The sequence below is a fragment of the Thunnus thynnus genome, chromosome 11 (genome assembly GCF_963924715.1).
Source record: "Thunnus thynnus chromosome 11, fThuThy2.1, whole genome shotgun sequence".
Taxonomy (NCBI): domain Eukaryota; kingdom Metazoa; phylum Chordata; class Actinopteri; order Scombriformes; family Scombridae; genus Thunnus; species Thunnus thynnus.
Window position 1 is genome coordinate 12,434,437 of NC_089527.1, and position 16,396 is coordinate 12,450,832.

The 16,396-nt window shown below is 37.9% G+C and overlaps 1 protein-coding gene across 1 annotated transcript; it reads right to left on the reverse strand.

Annotated features, from left to right (window-relative positions):
• Positions 1-2,888: 2,888 nt before the first annotated feature.
• Positions 2,889-16,085, reverse strand: LOC137192472 (thrombospondin type-1 domain-containing protein 7B-like). Its single transcript, XM_067603205.1, has 3 exons — positions 15,907-16,085; positions 4,754-5,020; positions 2,889-3,313 (listed from the first exon to the last, which is right to left on the reverse strand). Exons 1-3 carry the CDS (start codon positions 16,058-16,060, stop codon positions 3,102-3,104), a joined length of 633 nt encoding a protein of 210 aa, XP_067459306.1. The 5' UTR covers positions 16,061-16,085; the 3' UTR covers positions 2,889-3,101.
• Between the last annotated feature and the right edge of the window lie 311 nt (positions 16,086-16,396).

A 16,396-nucleotide genomic window follows, 5' to 3' on the forward strand; every position in this document is an offset into this window, starting at 1 on the left:
GGAAGAACTTAGGGAGACTGGAGTTCAGGAGCTCAGCATTAAAACTTTAGTGAACCTGCTAAGTGGGTCGAGCAGTAAGCAGCAGGTTTGTTATTCAGGTTAAAGTGGGAAGAAGCAGCGAGTCTGCCTGGCAGCTGAGTGAAGTGGAGCCTGCAGAGGAAGCATCGGGACCGTCAGGGTGACACAGTCCGTTGAGGGAAGCACAGTCAGGCGGCGGAGGAGAAGGCAACATATTGGCCTCTCATAATCGGCAGAATTCGCCGATGCTGATATTTAATTTTAGAGCTTTTAACGGCCGATACCGATGACGTGCCGCGCTGTAGTATAAAATCAATGTGTAAAGATCTACCACTTTATCAGTATTTAGATATTTCCAGGCATTTTATTTTTCTGGATGTTCATTTTAAAAGTTGTGATATATAACTTTAAGTAAAAAGTATATGAAAGTCACCTATTACATTTAAAAAAAAAAAAAAAAAATCTGTGGCTCTGGACGAGTGAAGAAACCAAAGATCCTGCATCACATATACTGTCTTTGAACGCAATGGTCTAGTGAAATATACTGAATATGTCAGTAAGAGAATTCATTCATTTTTAATATCCAGTATACTTGGACACTGCAGATAAAATTCTTTTGCTGGATGGAATAGTGTGCTTAGTGTGACTACAATAAAATAAAAACGTTACAGTACAAATTTCATATCATACAACAGGTGCGACAAGCATGTCTGTTCAAACTGTCCTTAAAAACACCAAACTTTCCGAATATGCCGCTTCTTTTGAATGAAACATATTTACTTGTAATACTTATAAAAGGTTTACAATCTTGATAGTCTTTGGTAGATCATTTTGATATACACTATTGAAAACATTTCCATAATTAGAGACGTTCCATTGAAAGTTATTTCTTAACTATAGTCCAACTTCAACACTTGATGCATGAATTAAAAATCTTAACATACACATGCTGGATGCTTGATCCCATTTTACCAACACTGAAAATCTTACAGACTTCATCATTAACAGCACACATATAGTTTACTTTACACCCAAACTCCTTCACAGTCTGTTCAACATTGTGGCCATTTTTGTTCATTATTTTCATAGTGACACACACACACACTCTCTCTCTCTCTCACTCTCTCTTCTCTCTCCCCTATCTTTTTTGCTCATTCAACCATGTGATGAGAGGATGAGTTTCAGTGCACTGTATATTTCATTTCTGTCAAGCCAGTCACTTCTGGCCGGTGCTCGAGGGGAAACATCTGCTGGTGGGAGTGAGGCCAGAGTTTGGCTAGAGTGCAGTTCACAGTGGGCGAGTGAGCAAGTGTTTGCGAGAGAGGAGGGCAGCCATTTAGAAAGTGAATATTCTTTGTCACACCGCACCTAAGAGACTAAATAAAGTAGTAAGGGCCAAATGTAAGTATGAAGGCTCGATGGTGAAGTGTGGCGCTTTTTGAGACCATGTGAAGTCACTTGTAACTATCCAGGACAATATAACAGCAGGAAGGAGTGACCTCACACCTCTACGCCTGTTGAACTAGAGTTGAGGTTATGGTATCTCTCTACCCACACCGCAGACAAATGTACTTCTCTTTAAATGGCCAACTTGATAATGTTAACAATGAGCCCTAGTCCACCCCCAGGATAAATCCGCGAGGGCATTGGCAACAGCAAGCTCCTATTTCAGTGGCGAGGGTTATTACAGGGCATTACAACAGGGGCCATATAGACCTTGTTAGTGGGCACTTAACCATCTGTACACAAATCTCCACTGGAACACACTGGAATATTACTCACACAGCCGTGCCTCATCTCCATACTGACCTCTACAAACTAAAGTGTCCTTTCAAGCCCATTCAAGCATACAGACAGCATTCATAAAACACTTCCCCTCTTTAAACCATGACCCCTAGAGAGATATGCTGTCACAAAATATTCTGCACTACGGATAAAACCTGACTATGGAATATCAAAAGCCCCCATCTGTCCACTTCTCCCTCCCCCCCCCCCCCTTCTCTTTGTTATTTAACATCACCCTGTTTTGATGTCAAGGAAAGGGCATGTCTTGCAAGGCAAATGATTTGATCTGACTGAAGACACCAGAAAATGAACAGGTCACCCAAGAGTTCCACTGGCTGATGGGTAATAAACTTTGTCATTGAAATGTGAGCAGAATGCAACAACTCCACTGTGTATTTATGCGAACACTGGGCTGCAACACCATATGGGCTAGAGGAAAAATATATTCAAAAGGCATAAAAGAGGTGTTTTAAAAATTAAAATGCAAACTACTGCCCATACCAATGTTCCCAGTAAGAGAACGCTGTATGTCTATGTAAAACATGGAGCTGTGAGGACACTATTAGCATTATGTAACTAATTTTACATCCAGCATGGCCATGCCAATTACATGTACAATGGTGATGAACATAGTGGATTAGAAGTATAGATTGCGCTCATCTGTATTTTATTATATGTGTCCCTGGACATAATGAAGTCCAGGAAGAAGTGACTTCAGAACAATGTAGATGATGAGGTCAACTGTGTTTGCTTGTGTCTGCTGTGTCTACTCATGAGAATCAAAATGCATTATTCTAACATCCATAAACTGTAGATGAGAAAAATAGAGTCAAGGAATTGCTCAAAATGGCTCTAAAAAGCATGTATGTGTGACTGATTGTTTCTCAGAGTAACAGTTACCTTCCACACTTTGTGTTGCAGGATTCTTTTTTATTGTTTTAATTATTTTTAAACATAAATAATCATGGGACAAAGAAAAAAAAAGAAAAACAAATACATTACAGCCTGAACCATATTATATTATCCCCTTAATCCCACCCACACCAACCCTCCCTTCAGACTCCTGCGGGCAAAACCATACAAACTACTGGTAACAAATAGTATGAATTCATAGCACATTAACACTTCATACTGAGAATTCATACCAGGAAGTAATCAACTAACACAGAACCACAAGATAACAAAAGAAATACAATGGACAAGAAAAACCAAACAAACAAACAAATGAAAAAAACCAAAAAAAACATACACATGTACATAACCGTGTAAGTATATGCATATGCATGTGCTGTAGGATTCTATGAATATACAAGCAGTGGTGCACGTCTTACCTGGTTCTTCAAATCAAGTTTGGGGCATGGGCGGCCCCCGTTGAAAGCTTTCTCCCTGAGCCACTTGGACCTCATCTTCAACCCGCTGCCACAGGATGCACTGCAGATTGACCAGGCCGACCAGTCACTGAGCTTACAGTCTAGAGGGCAGGGGATGTGGCAAACCTCCACCATGTAGCCTGAAAATGAACATTGGCAGACAGGAGGGGGAGGCCTGAGTCAGACTTGGTCAGCGGCTGCAGTGTGGATCACATTAATAATATCAGACAGACGTATCACTGGCCTGTGCGCCGCCAGACCTTGGACTTGCTCACTGTGACACCAAGAGCTAATTATCTGACTAATGAGTGTCTCATTCCTACACTGTACCAACACAGCGTAGTGGAACTGATTGAAGCTTTTTACAATATACAATGATTTTTTGTTTTCTACTCATTTGTTTGCGGTCTCTGCTCAACTTAATTAGCATTAAAATGAAAAATGCAGATAACACAGACACAAACAGTTCAACCACCAACCTAAGAAATGTCTTTTACAATCTAACAATCTTATGTTGGATTCAGGAAAACAACTTATGACTAGTCTACACACTGGAAAGTACTGAATGTTTTGCTAACTAAAAAGACAATTGATTAGGGTTCATCTGACCCACATGATACATAACAGGATTGTTTATTTGTCCTGAGCAGATAATCAAGCTTTCCATAAAAATGCTTGGGAATTTCAAGGATTCAATGCTTGATAATACTGAAAATGCCTTTTGGATGCGTCTTTTACATTTGATAAAATCTTTGACATCAATACAATGTTGTAAGAAGGTTCAAGACCTTTGAATTATCACCTACATTTGAGATTGTTCAGTGATCCCAATAATAACTCTGGTGTTGTACTCAATGATGACTGTTTTACCAGTTTGGGGAAACATTCAACCTACCATTTACATTTACATGTTTACAATTTGTCATTTGGCAGATGCCTTTATTCAAAGTGATCTTCAAGCAAGCCGAGACATTCAAGCAATAGAGGACAGTGACTCAAAAGAGCAGTGGTACAAATTCTCAAGGAGCTGACTAGGTGCAAGTGCAAGTTTTTAATTATTATTAAAATAAGAAACAACTGGAAGCAGACAAGTGCATAATTAATACTATAAACATCAAGAAAATGCTAAAATGTTGAAAAGGCTCAAGTGTTGAGCTTAGGGGGATCAAGAATGGGGCCATCAACATAGCTAGTTAGCTATCTAGCTAAATCTAAGAAAAATAGTGACAGAAAATAGCAACAAGGATAAGGGCAACTGTATAATTTGTTGTTTGTTGACTTACTCTGTTACATTGTCATATTTCTCTGATTGATGTGAAAAATGCTCCTAACAACCACTACTGCAGCTTTCTTGTCAACTGAAAATGACATCAGTGAGAGGGATACATCACTCACGACTGACTGATTAGGGCAAAATAAACAACATAATCCCACCAACTTGAAAGTGGCTTACATGAGCACCACATCAGGCTGTATGAATTAAGCGAAACGAGTATCAGGCTATAGTGTTGTGGGGTTGTAAAGGGCCAACATGTTAAAACAGTGAAATTCCTCTTTCCTTCAATATTTGTGAGTCCTACCTGTGTCTGTACATAGCGTGGGGTTGACTGGGTTTCCCTGTTGGTCTATGCAGGCCACAGCCCTGTAGCGTAGACCTTGGCCACACTCCTTTACCTCCTGGTGGCTCATCCAACTCTGCAGGGACCCCGGAGCTGAAGGATCAGGGAGGATGCAAGCAGACCAGTTCCCATAGGATTGGGACAAAAACTCATCACAGGGACAAGCTTCTGTCTCCTCTAGCGGGTACAGCTCCTCACTCTGGCAATGCTCCTTCTTTTTACTGCGACCTAAGCATAAGATGGACAAAACAATTGAAAGATTACTTTGCACTGGGTGAGTGATAAACAGTCTATGAATTCAGCTTGAAGCTATCTTTCTCTCAGGTTGGAATAGATGAACCAAAAGCTTTATGATTTGATTTAAACATCAGTTGATGGAGGGTCAAAGAACCAACATGCGAATGACAAAGAGAGAGCTCTGATCAGAATATTAATAAAAACATAAATTACAGTGCAGTAATTTTGTTCAATGCATTCTTAATCTTACAATGTCAGCAGGTCAGGAAACTAGAGCTATGAACTGAGTGTGAATTGTAATGATGTATGATTGAAACTGTGAATGACAAGTCTACCTAGGCTTAAGTGCAGCAAAGAATGTTATGTAAATTTTTAACATTGTGCTGTCTCTACCCTATTATGGTGACAGGCTTGTTTTTAGTTGATAAGATCACCGTTGCAATTTCAGCTCGGAGAGTTGCTAGTTTGGAAATTTCCAACTTGGCTTACTTTTTCATTATTTTCATCCACATTTAATCAAAAAACCAGCTCAGTTGTCCAAATATAATTTTCTGTAGATGATGAAGACAACTTGTGTCGTTGAATCTTATTCCACTGGTAGAGATGACAACTAAATGTGAATACACATTACATGTAACTTTTATGACCAAAACATATTTCTGATTTGCTGTAACAAGCCACTCCTGATTAATATTCCAAACTATCCATGCTGCAGGGAAATACAAGTTATTATTATTATCTCTGTCAGTTGTAAGCCTGGAAGGGATCATGCATTTGGTCGTATGTGTGCGTTTGTCCGTGTATGTATGCATGCGTGTGTGTGTGTGTATCTGTCCCCAGCTAATCTCGCATTCTCCTGGACCCATCAGCCTTATATTTCTTGTGCACATTTATGACTGTATGCTCAAGGAACTTTTGTGGTTGCAGTGATTCACAATTTTTGAAGAAGCTATTTTATAACGCCATTCCTTACAAGTCTCTCGTAAAGTTTAGACTTTTGTCTTTTCAGCAGTCCTCGCCATTTTATGATATGCGTTATGACATAGCAAAAGGCATTCCTGGCAATCGGCTAGGCTAAATATAAGGCTTACCTAGTCTGTTGTAGGCCACATTTTGGCCTTTGTTGTGACTCAAAAACTGACATCCATAGAAAAGTTTGGTCTCATCTTGAACTGGAGTATCCGCTGATCAATTCCATACCTGATATGTTATGATCCACTAAAGTAAGGTACGATACGAGATGAATAAATCTCCATTTCTGTTATATTTGCTGCCATCCTGACTGTAACCAGTGTTTCCTCTGTATTCATTCTGCAGCGGCGGTATTATGAGTGCCGCTCCTAAATTTCACATGATCATTAATATTAATGGGCTACTGATATTTTTTACTCGTATACTGTGCAAGCACGATAATACCCTACGTTACAGTGGAATTGTTTTGAGTAATCGACCAGTGCATCAAATCCCAGAATCCCCCCCTCCTCATTCTTCAAGGGACATTGAAGTGAAAGTTACTGTTATAAGAGTAGCATAGCTCCTTTAAGGAATAGGGCAGTGTGTAATGTGTGTGAGTAGCGAGTGTGTGGTTGAGTGAGTGTAAGAGAGCATGCGGCAGAAAAGTGACAGTGAACACAAGCAGAGCAGTGGAAAAGGTTAGCAGAGAGTTGTCAGTCTGGCAGTAAATGCACAGTACAGGCTACAGTGTGTCAGTTAATAAATGCTGCAGCTTCTCAAGACCAAGAAATGTCTTTTCTGTTCTTAACCCCCCCTTCTACCAAAAGCAGTCAACCTAGGAGAAACAGTATACAGTATGATATACAGTATATAACTACAATATCAATAAAGCATTAGTTGGCCTATACAACCACTTGCTCAAGTTACCAAGAAGTGCTCCATGTCAGGTCATGGTAACACTTTAACCACAAATTTCATGTTGTTTTAGCCCAATTTCACAGAGTGCCACTTATTGTAAAGTATTTGAATGGAGCAGAATTTGCACAAACAAATAAACAAAACAAAAAAAAAATTAAATCAAAACTTATCTTTAAACAAGGAAATTTTGAGCATAAATCTTTTCCACATCCCTTCCATCATGGGTATAGCCAATTGAACGCTCTTCCTAAATTTCCAGGTCACATAAACTAAATTGTATAAACTGGGGTTATCCATTGGTTCACATTAATCATCTCTTCCCTGTAGTTTGACTTCATTTTCTTTAAAGGAAACTAACATAACACATATTCTAAAGAGCCAATCAGTCAAAATGTTCCATGACCAGTGGCAAGGAAACACTCTCCCTGAGTGATGCATATTCAGAAAGCACTTTAAATGACCCCCGGGGAATGATTAGTGCTATTTAGAAACATATTAAACTTTAATTTTTCTCTTTATTTATAAGCCTCTTAAGGAAATAGTGCACACTTAATGTCTTTGCTATATCACAAGACCTGGGCAATTGTTAAACATAGTAGAATGCACAATACAAATAAGATCATAGCTTTATTCAACTGAAACACAATTGCTTTATTTTAAACTTTTTGTATGTAATTTGTATGCACCATTTCAAGCCATGGCATATACAGACTTTGTGTTTTACCTTGAGGAGTAAAAACAGTGAAAACTGCTGCAGCTGAGAGAGGAAACACAGTAAGACACAATAGGTTATTTTTCTTTAAAAAATGTCTCCCCTTTTTTTTTTTCTCCTAATGCACGTTTATTCCCTCTCTGTCTTTTTCATCCATGACTTATCACCAGCACACAGTGGTTGCTGTTTATTATTAATGACCAACAGTCTACAGTCTTTGATTCAAGGGGTTGACAATAGTGGAGAAATGAACAGACAATGGAGAGCCGCACAGCCACTGTTATATCATTAGTCAGTGATGTTGAGCTCAGGAGTGATTTTGTGATTAAGTGCTGTAATTCTCTTTTTGGTATGCCCGCTGTTTCTTAGTCTGTCTCATTTTATTTCACTTAATAATTTCATATATTTCTCACACTGCCTTTTGGCATAACAGTACTGCAACAGAGTGAGAAGTTTTTTTTTTTGTTTTATTTTTTTCCTTACTCAAAACAAAACATGTCTTATGGCTGAAATGCAATTGGATCTAATGAGGCTTTCTTCAGCGAAGAAATTGCTGCCAAGCTGTTTCTGTGAAATCAAAGGCCATTGTGACTATTCTGGAAAACATAATGCCATCATTAACAATCAATGAATATTAGAAAATGGACTGAGAAATGCACCATGGATTGACAGCTGTTGTTTTAGTAGTTATTGTTTTCCCCCTTAAGATCTAATGTACACCTCAAAACACCAGCTCTGTCTAATGAAGGTGAAAATATATATTTTTTTCTGTTTTAAGCTAAATACCTATATACCTATTATGGCTATTAGAACTAGAGTTCCAATACAGTTCACTTCAGGGCTCATATAATTAGTCCTGTCCATTATATTTGATGAGTGTTAATAGTGTGAGCAAGAATGTGACATAGCAGCTGGAAGGGGTGTATCGCTTTCAGACTCGCTTTTAATATCTGGACATGTAACAGATACAACCTGTCAAGCTGTCCAACTGCTCAAAAATCTTTCCCAAGATTGATTATCTGCTTTCCATTATTGAATAGTCTTATATAAGACAGAGATGTTGTTCTGTTCTCAAGCTATAAATATCTTGCTGTCATTGACCCATTAGTGTTGCTATGGAACATTGTTTAAAAAAATGAAAGTGTGGCAATCACTGTCAATGCCTCTTCACGTACATGTCAGCGCTAACCAAATAAAGCATTTGATAAGAGCATGAGCCCCTATGCAGGATTTACATTCAGTTCACAGCATGTAATAGAAAGAGACAATCCAAACTACTGCAACTGGATAGACTGGCAGATGAAAGCATATCTTTGACATATCTTTATATTTCACCATTTTGCAAAGGTGTTCAAATTCAATTGTTCCATTTTTTGTATTTCTGTGGTTTTCTTGACAAGATGTGATAATATCAAAGACTCAAAATGTCTCTGAAACATTTAAGATCATCAAGAGTCAATAACACTGTCCTTTGAGACAGTGACTGATGAAATTCTTTCATGTTTCTTTTAGATTTTAGGGCACAATTGGTGTTTAAATGATAAAGTCAACCACAATAACATGAGCAACCAGAGGAAAAAAGAAAGCCAAAACCAAATTTATGGATTTAACAAAGTATTTTCTGTGATCACACAATATTTTCACCTATGGCCACAGTGGCCAATTTTTTTGAGAAAAGATTTTCTAGTTGATTTTATGACACCTAACTGAGCACAAGTTCACACTTCTTTGACCTTTGTGATAAAATCATTGAAAGGTTTATCTGTGCAAAACATTTCAGTGGTTTTCAAGAATCTGAAAAATGTGTTATTTCTTCTTTCAAAAGTTTCATGATCTGGAAACAAATAAGATATAACCTGCTGTATATATGAATAACAGCTGGTATTATACTGTTTTTATGCTCATATCACTATTGAAGTGTTTTTTTTCTGTTGTTGGGTAAAATTAATCATGCTTGTCCCAACAGAACATAGCCAATCAATACTTTGTGCAACAAACCCAAATGTGGCTTTAATGAATTGCATTCTCGGAAGAATGAGCAAATTACTATGTAATTGTCATGATTAAAGTAAACACCTTGTTTCTGTACTGAAAAATAAAAGTGCTCACAAAATTCCTTGACCTGAACCAGTTGGAGAGAGAGCGAGACACACACATCTGTCACACACACAAACAGGATGCCTGGTGAAATAGTCGCAACACAGTTTGGCTAATCTTGCTATACTTGTGCACCCCTATTTGTATCATGGATCCTGGGTGTCCTCTGCCTCCTGTGTGCCCAGCGGGCTTTCCATCTGTTTCTGAAGTGGGTCTGATTGCAAACATTCCTCACAGAGTGTGAACTCACTGCTGTCGCGCTGCAATTCACCAGCAATCTGTTCAATCTACACCACTGCTGGTGGTTGATTGAAAAGCGGCAACATTACTTCCCTTTGACATTACTGGCGATCGCACTACACATGCTACAAACAATCTGCATTTAAATCTGCAATATCCAACTTGTTTTAAAATTTAGCAATTTCATATAATTGCATTTTTTCTGCAATTCAATATACTGTATTTCCATTCAGTAATATTTCTCCATAAACGAAGAAACATTAGATTCAGATTGGCTTCACATGCAGGTGGGCCTCACAGGAAAAAGATGCATGCATGTAATCCAGTGCAATTTTAGCTCAGGTGACAAGTTGCACACCTTCAACCCTATCAAGCCCCTCACCAAATGTGAGCTGGTTTGGTTGCACTGTGAACAAATAGTTGCAGGACTGAGAGGATTTTATTTGAAAGAAAATCTCTGCACACCTGAATACAGGGGCATTGGAGGAAGGTGCAACTTGAAAACAATGAGAAGAACTCCCGCACACTGTCTCACTTACTGCTGAAATATTATTTAGATCACAATGCTTCGGTCTGTCCCACCTTCATTTGGTAACACTTCCATATAGTATATATATATATATATATATATATATATATATATATATATATATATATATATATATATATATATATATATACATAGGAGCTGCCTCATCAGATGACTACAGAGATTGGTTTAACTGATGAGCAGCTTGAACTAACACAAAGCATGTGCGTCACCAGTTAGAAAATAGCATGAAAAAGATACAATATATAACGATGCCAGTAAATCTTAAGCAACATCCCTGTGACCATCCCTGTGGATCAAAAAATAGAAAATAACAAGTGAATTAAGAGTAAATATACTGATATATCATGAATCTTATAGTGTTATCAAATATATTAAATCTATTCTATCAAAAAGTCAAAAGGGAATGTAAATTAGGGACAAAATTCTAAATTTGTCAAAAAAAGTTTTAATTGTCATCATAAATTAAACATATCTACCTCCAAATACCATTAAATAGTCACAGGTTAAGGATGTACAATCGCATAAATAAATAGCATAATTAATGCAAATTTGTCAGTGAATCTATACAGTAATATTCACATAATCTAAGTAGTAAAAGAAACATTATAGAGGCAAGGGATTAAATAGACTTAACAAATGCATATATATTTTTCAAAAAATTAAAAAAATTATATGAAAAAATGTGAATAGACATATTAATGAAAGCATTGCAGAACAAGGAACACTGATTTATGGTGTTTTGTTTATACCCAGTTCCAGGTATTTGTTTAATAAATATTGCATTCCACGTGACCGAACTTTTAGAAAAATATTCAAATCAGAAAAAAGTTATAACAGTACATTAAGTAGAAGTTCATCATTCAGTCCCTCGTGAGTCAGGGTCTGTAAAGTGAAAATCCAGAAAGGACTGAAAGGATTATTACTTTAATGCTCCATTAGCAGCCATAATACTGTGCAGTCTTCTTCCAGATGTCTAGCCTACTGAAAAGCGTGCAAATGTGGAGTGAATGCCGAGTGAATTAGTTTTAGTTTATTTGTGAAATACAAGGCCACGGATGAATTAGCCTGAGAAAGATGTCAATAGATAGACAATAGATGATTGATCTCTCCTTCTGTGAAGTGTCTCCATGAACCTTTCCTCCACTTTGATTGTGTGGTGTGATTTCATCTTTTAAACTGATATAAAAAACACTGTTGATGCAGAATCATGGTTCATTTTTTATCTGCAAGGCCTGCTATTTTTAATAGTTGGCAATTAGGTTTTGGAAAACACATTATCACCTTAATGTTTAATGATTGGCTGATACATATCTATTTGTTTCTGAACTTCTTCTTGGGTGAAAATTAGGTACACGAGATGTTGTTGCGACTAACCGACAGAACCGAGCATGTTTAAATTCAGTAGGTTTTACTATGGAGCATGACATGCTTTATATTTGCCACATATAGTCTCTATAAATGAAATTATTTAGCCTCAGATCAAGTCCATCTACTGTATTACACTCCACTATTCCTGTAACATAATGCCTGATAGTAATCCAGGGACTCTGAAATAGGGTAGGCTATAATGAATTCTATAGAAATCCTCCCCCCACACTCCAGCCTTGTGCTATACACTCTGTTGTTATAACAGATTTTCTTTTTCATCCTGCTTAGGAGTGTGAGTGGATTTCTGTACAAAATGATTTAAATCAATCAGTCAATCAATCATTATTTATATGAAATCCGATGAAATTAAATCAATATAATAAATATAAATAAATAATAATACCTTGACACTGAAATAAAATGATAAAATAACAATGTAATATCATATGATTTAATAGTGGAAACAAAATTAAAGAATAAAATCACATAACATCCATAAAGGAGAGAAAACATAAGAGCAAAGTTAAAACTGAACCATGAAAAAAAACATAATAAATTATATTCCATGTATAAAATTGACCATTCAAAATTAAGTATTTCTATAAAAGCCCAACTTAAAAGCTACACATGAGTACTTAAAGCTTACTTTGACAAAGAAGAGAGTTGGAACACTTTTGAATGGCTCAGTAACAAAGCTTTATAGTGTAGCTAAACCATTTATCTGCAGTTAAGCTCTTACAGATACACACACAAGCCCTGCTCTCTGATGTGTGGTCGAAATAATTCACCCAACTTAACGTTTGAATAGCCATACAATAGTCAACATGCAGCTAGAGAATGACATAATCTACAACTCAGTAGTAGCAAATAAAGCAATGGGAAAAACATTTATCCTTATATAATTTTCTGAACATTTTTGCCACCCAAGTTGTCAAGTCGTTATTCATTCTGACAGGGGACTGATTTAGATTGCAGCAGCATCTGCTTAAATGTGTATCATTTAAAAATCAATAAATTATTACCCATTAATGTTGAGACATTAGTTTAATTAATATAAACAAACCAGAAGACTGTCATCCTCTATGCTGATTTTTCAGTGTAAACAGAGTTCTTTAAGCCTTGCATTAAAATGCGTCTCACATCCAGATTGCATCTACATATGATTTAACCTGATTACATTTACACCTGGTATTAATGTGTCTCCAGTGTCCACATTGAGATTCGATTGAGATCCGATCACTCTGTCCAGCTCAAACAACCAAACATCACACCCTCCTCTTGTTTGCGCAGGTCCAAAAAAAAACAACTGCCAATAACAACCCCTTTATGGTAGTTTCATGTGCGTAATTTTTTGTTGACACTGCAGCCAGAACTGGTTGTAGCCAATCTCCACCATTTGCTTAGCTATTGCTTCATAAATGGCTCGTTTGCAATATGAATTGCATTTCTTGTATACTTTCGTCAAACCAAATGGAAAGCAGACACTTGGTCTTGTCTTCACTCCATCCACGAGTGTCTTGAATATCCATAACTTTGTTACTTTGCTAGTAGCTTAGCTCGCTAACTGGCCGATGGCTGCTACATCGCTGGTTTGGAACAGTTGTGTGTGATTATGTATTTCCACCCACTTAGTTGTTGTATGTGGATTGACAACGCAATTGCATTTACATTTGTGTTCAGTGTGGTCACAGTGTGTCCCTGACCACTTCTGGAGTTGGTTTGGAAGATCGGATCACAATCCGTCCTCAGTGTGTCTTGGCTGCATTTACACCTGTAATTTCATGTGGTCAAGCACTATCCGACTGCAATCTGATCACCCAAAATGCATTTTAATGCAAGGTGTAAAGGGGGCCCGTAGTTCTTGACAAGGAGCGACATCATAATTGCAACAGGAACAAACAAGGAACAAACAGTGTTAATTGAAAATGAGATCTCAATTTGCTGATATGGGAAAGAGGCTTTCAATTTTTTCTAATATGGTGACATTTATTTAAGTATATTAGCCTATCAGTATCAGTTAAAGTAGACTTCACTTACTGTAGGGGAGTCAGAGGTTTTGATATATTTGAAGGCTTTGCAGCACGCATTCAGCAACAAGCATGCAGCATGCACCTTTGACCACTCTATCACCGGGCTAATACAAATTCAGCCTCTTAACTTCTTATACTGTGCAGGGTGATGAGGGGGCTTGAATTTATCAAGCACACATTGGGTAAGAAGTGGGATATTTCCTGAACAGGTCACCAGTCTATTGGTAAACGGACACATGTAGGCAGACAAACATATTCACACCTATGGGTAGTCCAATTTATTCACCCAACCGAGAGGAAGCCCACATGGCAAGAACATGCAAATTCCGCACAGAAAAGCCACAGCTTGCCTGAAAACTCAAATTCACTACGATCCTGCAATGAGGTGATAGTGCTAACTACTGAGCCACCATGCAATATCATTGCAATAGAGTGTCACAAATATGCACCCATTCATGCCAGTGGGTCAATTTACAGTCTCTAATTCAAGTTTCACATACAGTATTTTGGAAAACCAGTTAAACACGCAAAGCAAACCATTACACAGGCTTCTCAGTGGGAAATTTAAAGGGGGAGGTGTAACATCATAAAAACCTGTAAAGTGTCATCCAACAGTTTGTGTGTGTTTGTGGTATGAAGATGACATGGTGGGGTGTCAGCATCCGATAAAACAGTAAACACTAATTGAGTGCTGAGGCGTGGTTGCTCATTTTAGGTCTTTCTCCTTTCAAGCAATCAATTTGTTTTGTTTTGTAAACATACCTTTGCTATGGCCAACAAGTGGAACCATATAAAAGGAGGTTGTCAAATTATGACAACGCAAGAATCATACACAAATAAAATTCAAGGAACGCCTGTCATAATGTGCTTTGTCCAAATTGGAGAATAACATGTGGTGTACACTAAATTGTCATGTTTATAACATTTACAATACTTGCCAGTGTTCTCAGACATATGCTGACTTTAGTAGATGGAGTTTTTTTTTATTTTCTTCACCTCTAGAAAATCAAAGAAACATGCACTGCAACTGAAAAGCATTTGGTTAAACTGTTGATTTGCCTTTTAGACCTTCAAAATGACTTTCAATTTTGACATGAGAAAAATGCTGTAATGGCTCAAGGAAGCTTTTTAGCATACAGTAGCTGTATTATCTAAGCAGAAGCCTTGGTCTGCTGTCAATTTCCTTAATACCGTACTAGACCTCAACCCAAAGTAGATTCCTTCTCCATCAACTTGCCTGGCATGACATTCAGGCAAGTGTTAAAGTTGGCATAAAGGAGCTGAAATATTGCACATGTACATACTCTTTCCAAATAAACCCACCACTGAGTTGAGGCTTCATGTGTTGGATTCTAAGAGCATTATAGAAGGAGACAGGGTATGTTTACTACAACCCCTCTGGCATCGGATCAAATATTCATGAAGACAAATAGTATCCAGCCTGGTCTGCAACCATGGCATGTAATTCAGATTTTTCTATCTGCACTGAAAAAAGGGACTACAAGCTGTGAGAGACCTAATTTAGACCTGACGTAACACTACAGGGACAGAAGAAAGTCACAGTTATAGAACCAGAACAGGAAAAGAGGTTGGACTGGGTTGTGGTATGTATGTCAAAGTGCAGTGGCTTTTCCACACATGAAGAATATGCTGCAATGACAACAACCCTGAAGATCAGGGAATGTCCTCACATTTCTTTTGTAATGAGTCTATGAGGTGACTTCTTTATATCTCCAATTATACTCCATTTATTGTGTTTGAAACCCTCATGTGACAAGGTCCTATCATTGTGCACTGACACTTACTGGCGGAGATAAAGAGCAAAATAAACAACTTATTTGCAGCAATAAGTGCTCGTAACTAATAAGAGAATAGCCTACTAAGTATATAGCTTTTCCAACCGATGTAAAAATGCATGACCTAAACAGAGAGTCCAATCCTCCACTGGTATTGATAAAATTGTTGCCCTGAATGACATCTGTGTTTCACAATCTAAAGCCTTTACCTGTGAGTGAGCGCTTGCGACTTCGGGAGCTGCCACATCCAGCGCATTCAGAGAACTTGGACCATGCAGTTAGAGTGCAGTCGTCCTTGCAAGCCACCCGGCACTCTCTGATCTGAGGGGGTAAAGGGTCAGCCCATCTCAGGCACTCCGTCATATTGGCTGACTCACCGTCCTCCCCAACACAACTGACTCCTGCAAACACAGGGGGAGGCAAGAAGGTTACTCCAATTATATGAGCAACCCACAGATATCGGATAGCACCTCACTGAGTTAACAGTCAGTCATTGGTATTGTTTTAAAGCTCCCTACAGACATTTCACAGTCTACTGCAAACCAGTCATTCCTAAAATCAGACATACAAGATAATGTTTTGTTTGGATGAATGAGCACTGAAGGAAAGGACTTCCTCAGTCCTGTCAGAATGGAAGTCGTAGCTATAAAGAATATTCCTGTCCAGCTTTAATGTTAAGATCTACTGAAATGCTAATGC

Excerpts from the sequence above, each read along its gene's own strand:
- LOC137192472 (XM_067603205.1), bottom strand. The coding sequence starts at position 16,060 with ATGACGGAGTGCCTGAGATGGGCTGACCCTTTACCCCCTCAGATCAGA. Across the intron at positions 5,021-15,906 it reads TCGCAAGCGCTCACTCACAG|GTCGCAGTAAAAAGAAGGAG; the intron begins GTAAAGGCTTTA and ends TCTTATGCTTAG. Across the intron at positions 3,314-4,753 it reads CACGCTATGTACAGACACAG|GCTACATGGTGGAGGTTTGC; the intron begins GTAGGACTCACA and ends GTTCATTTTCAG.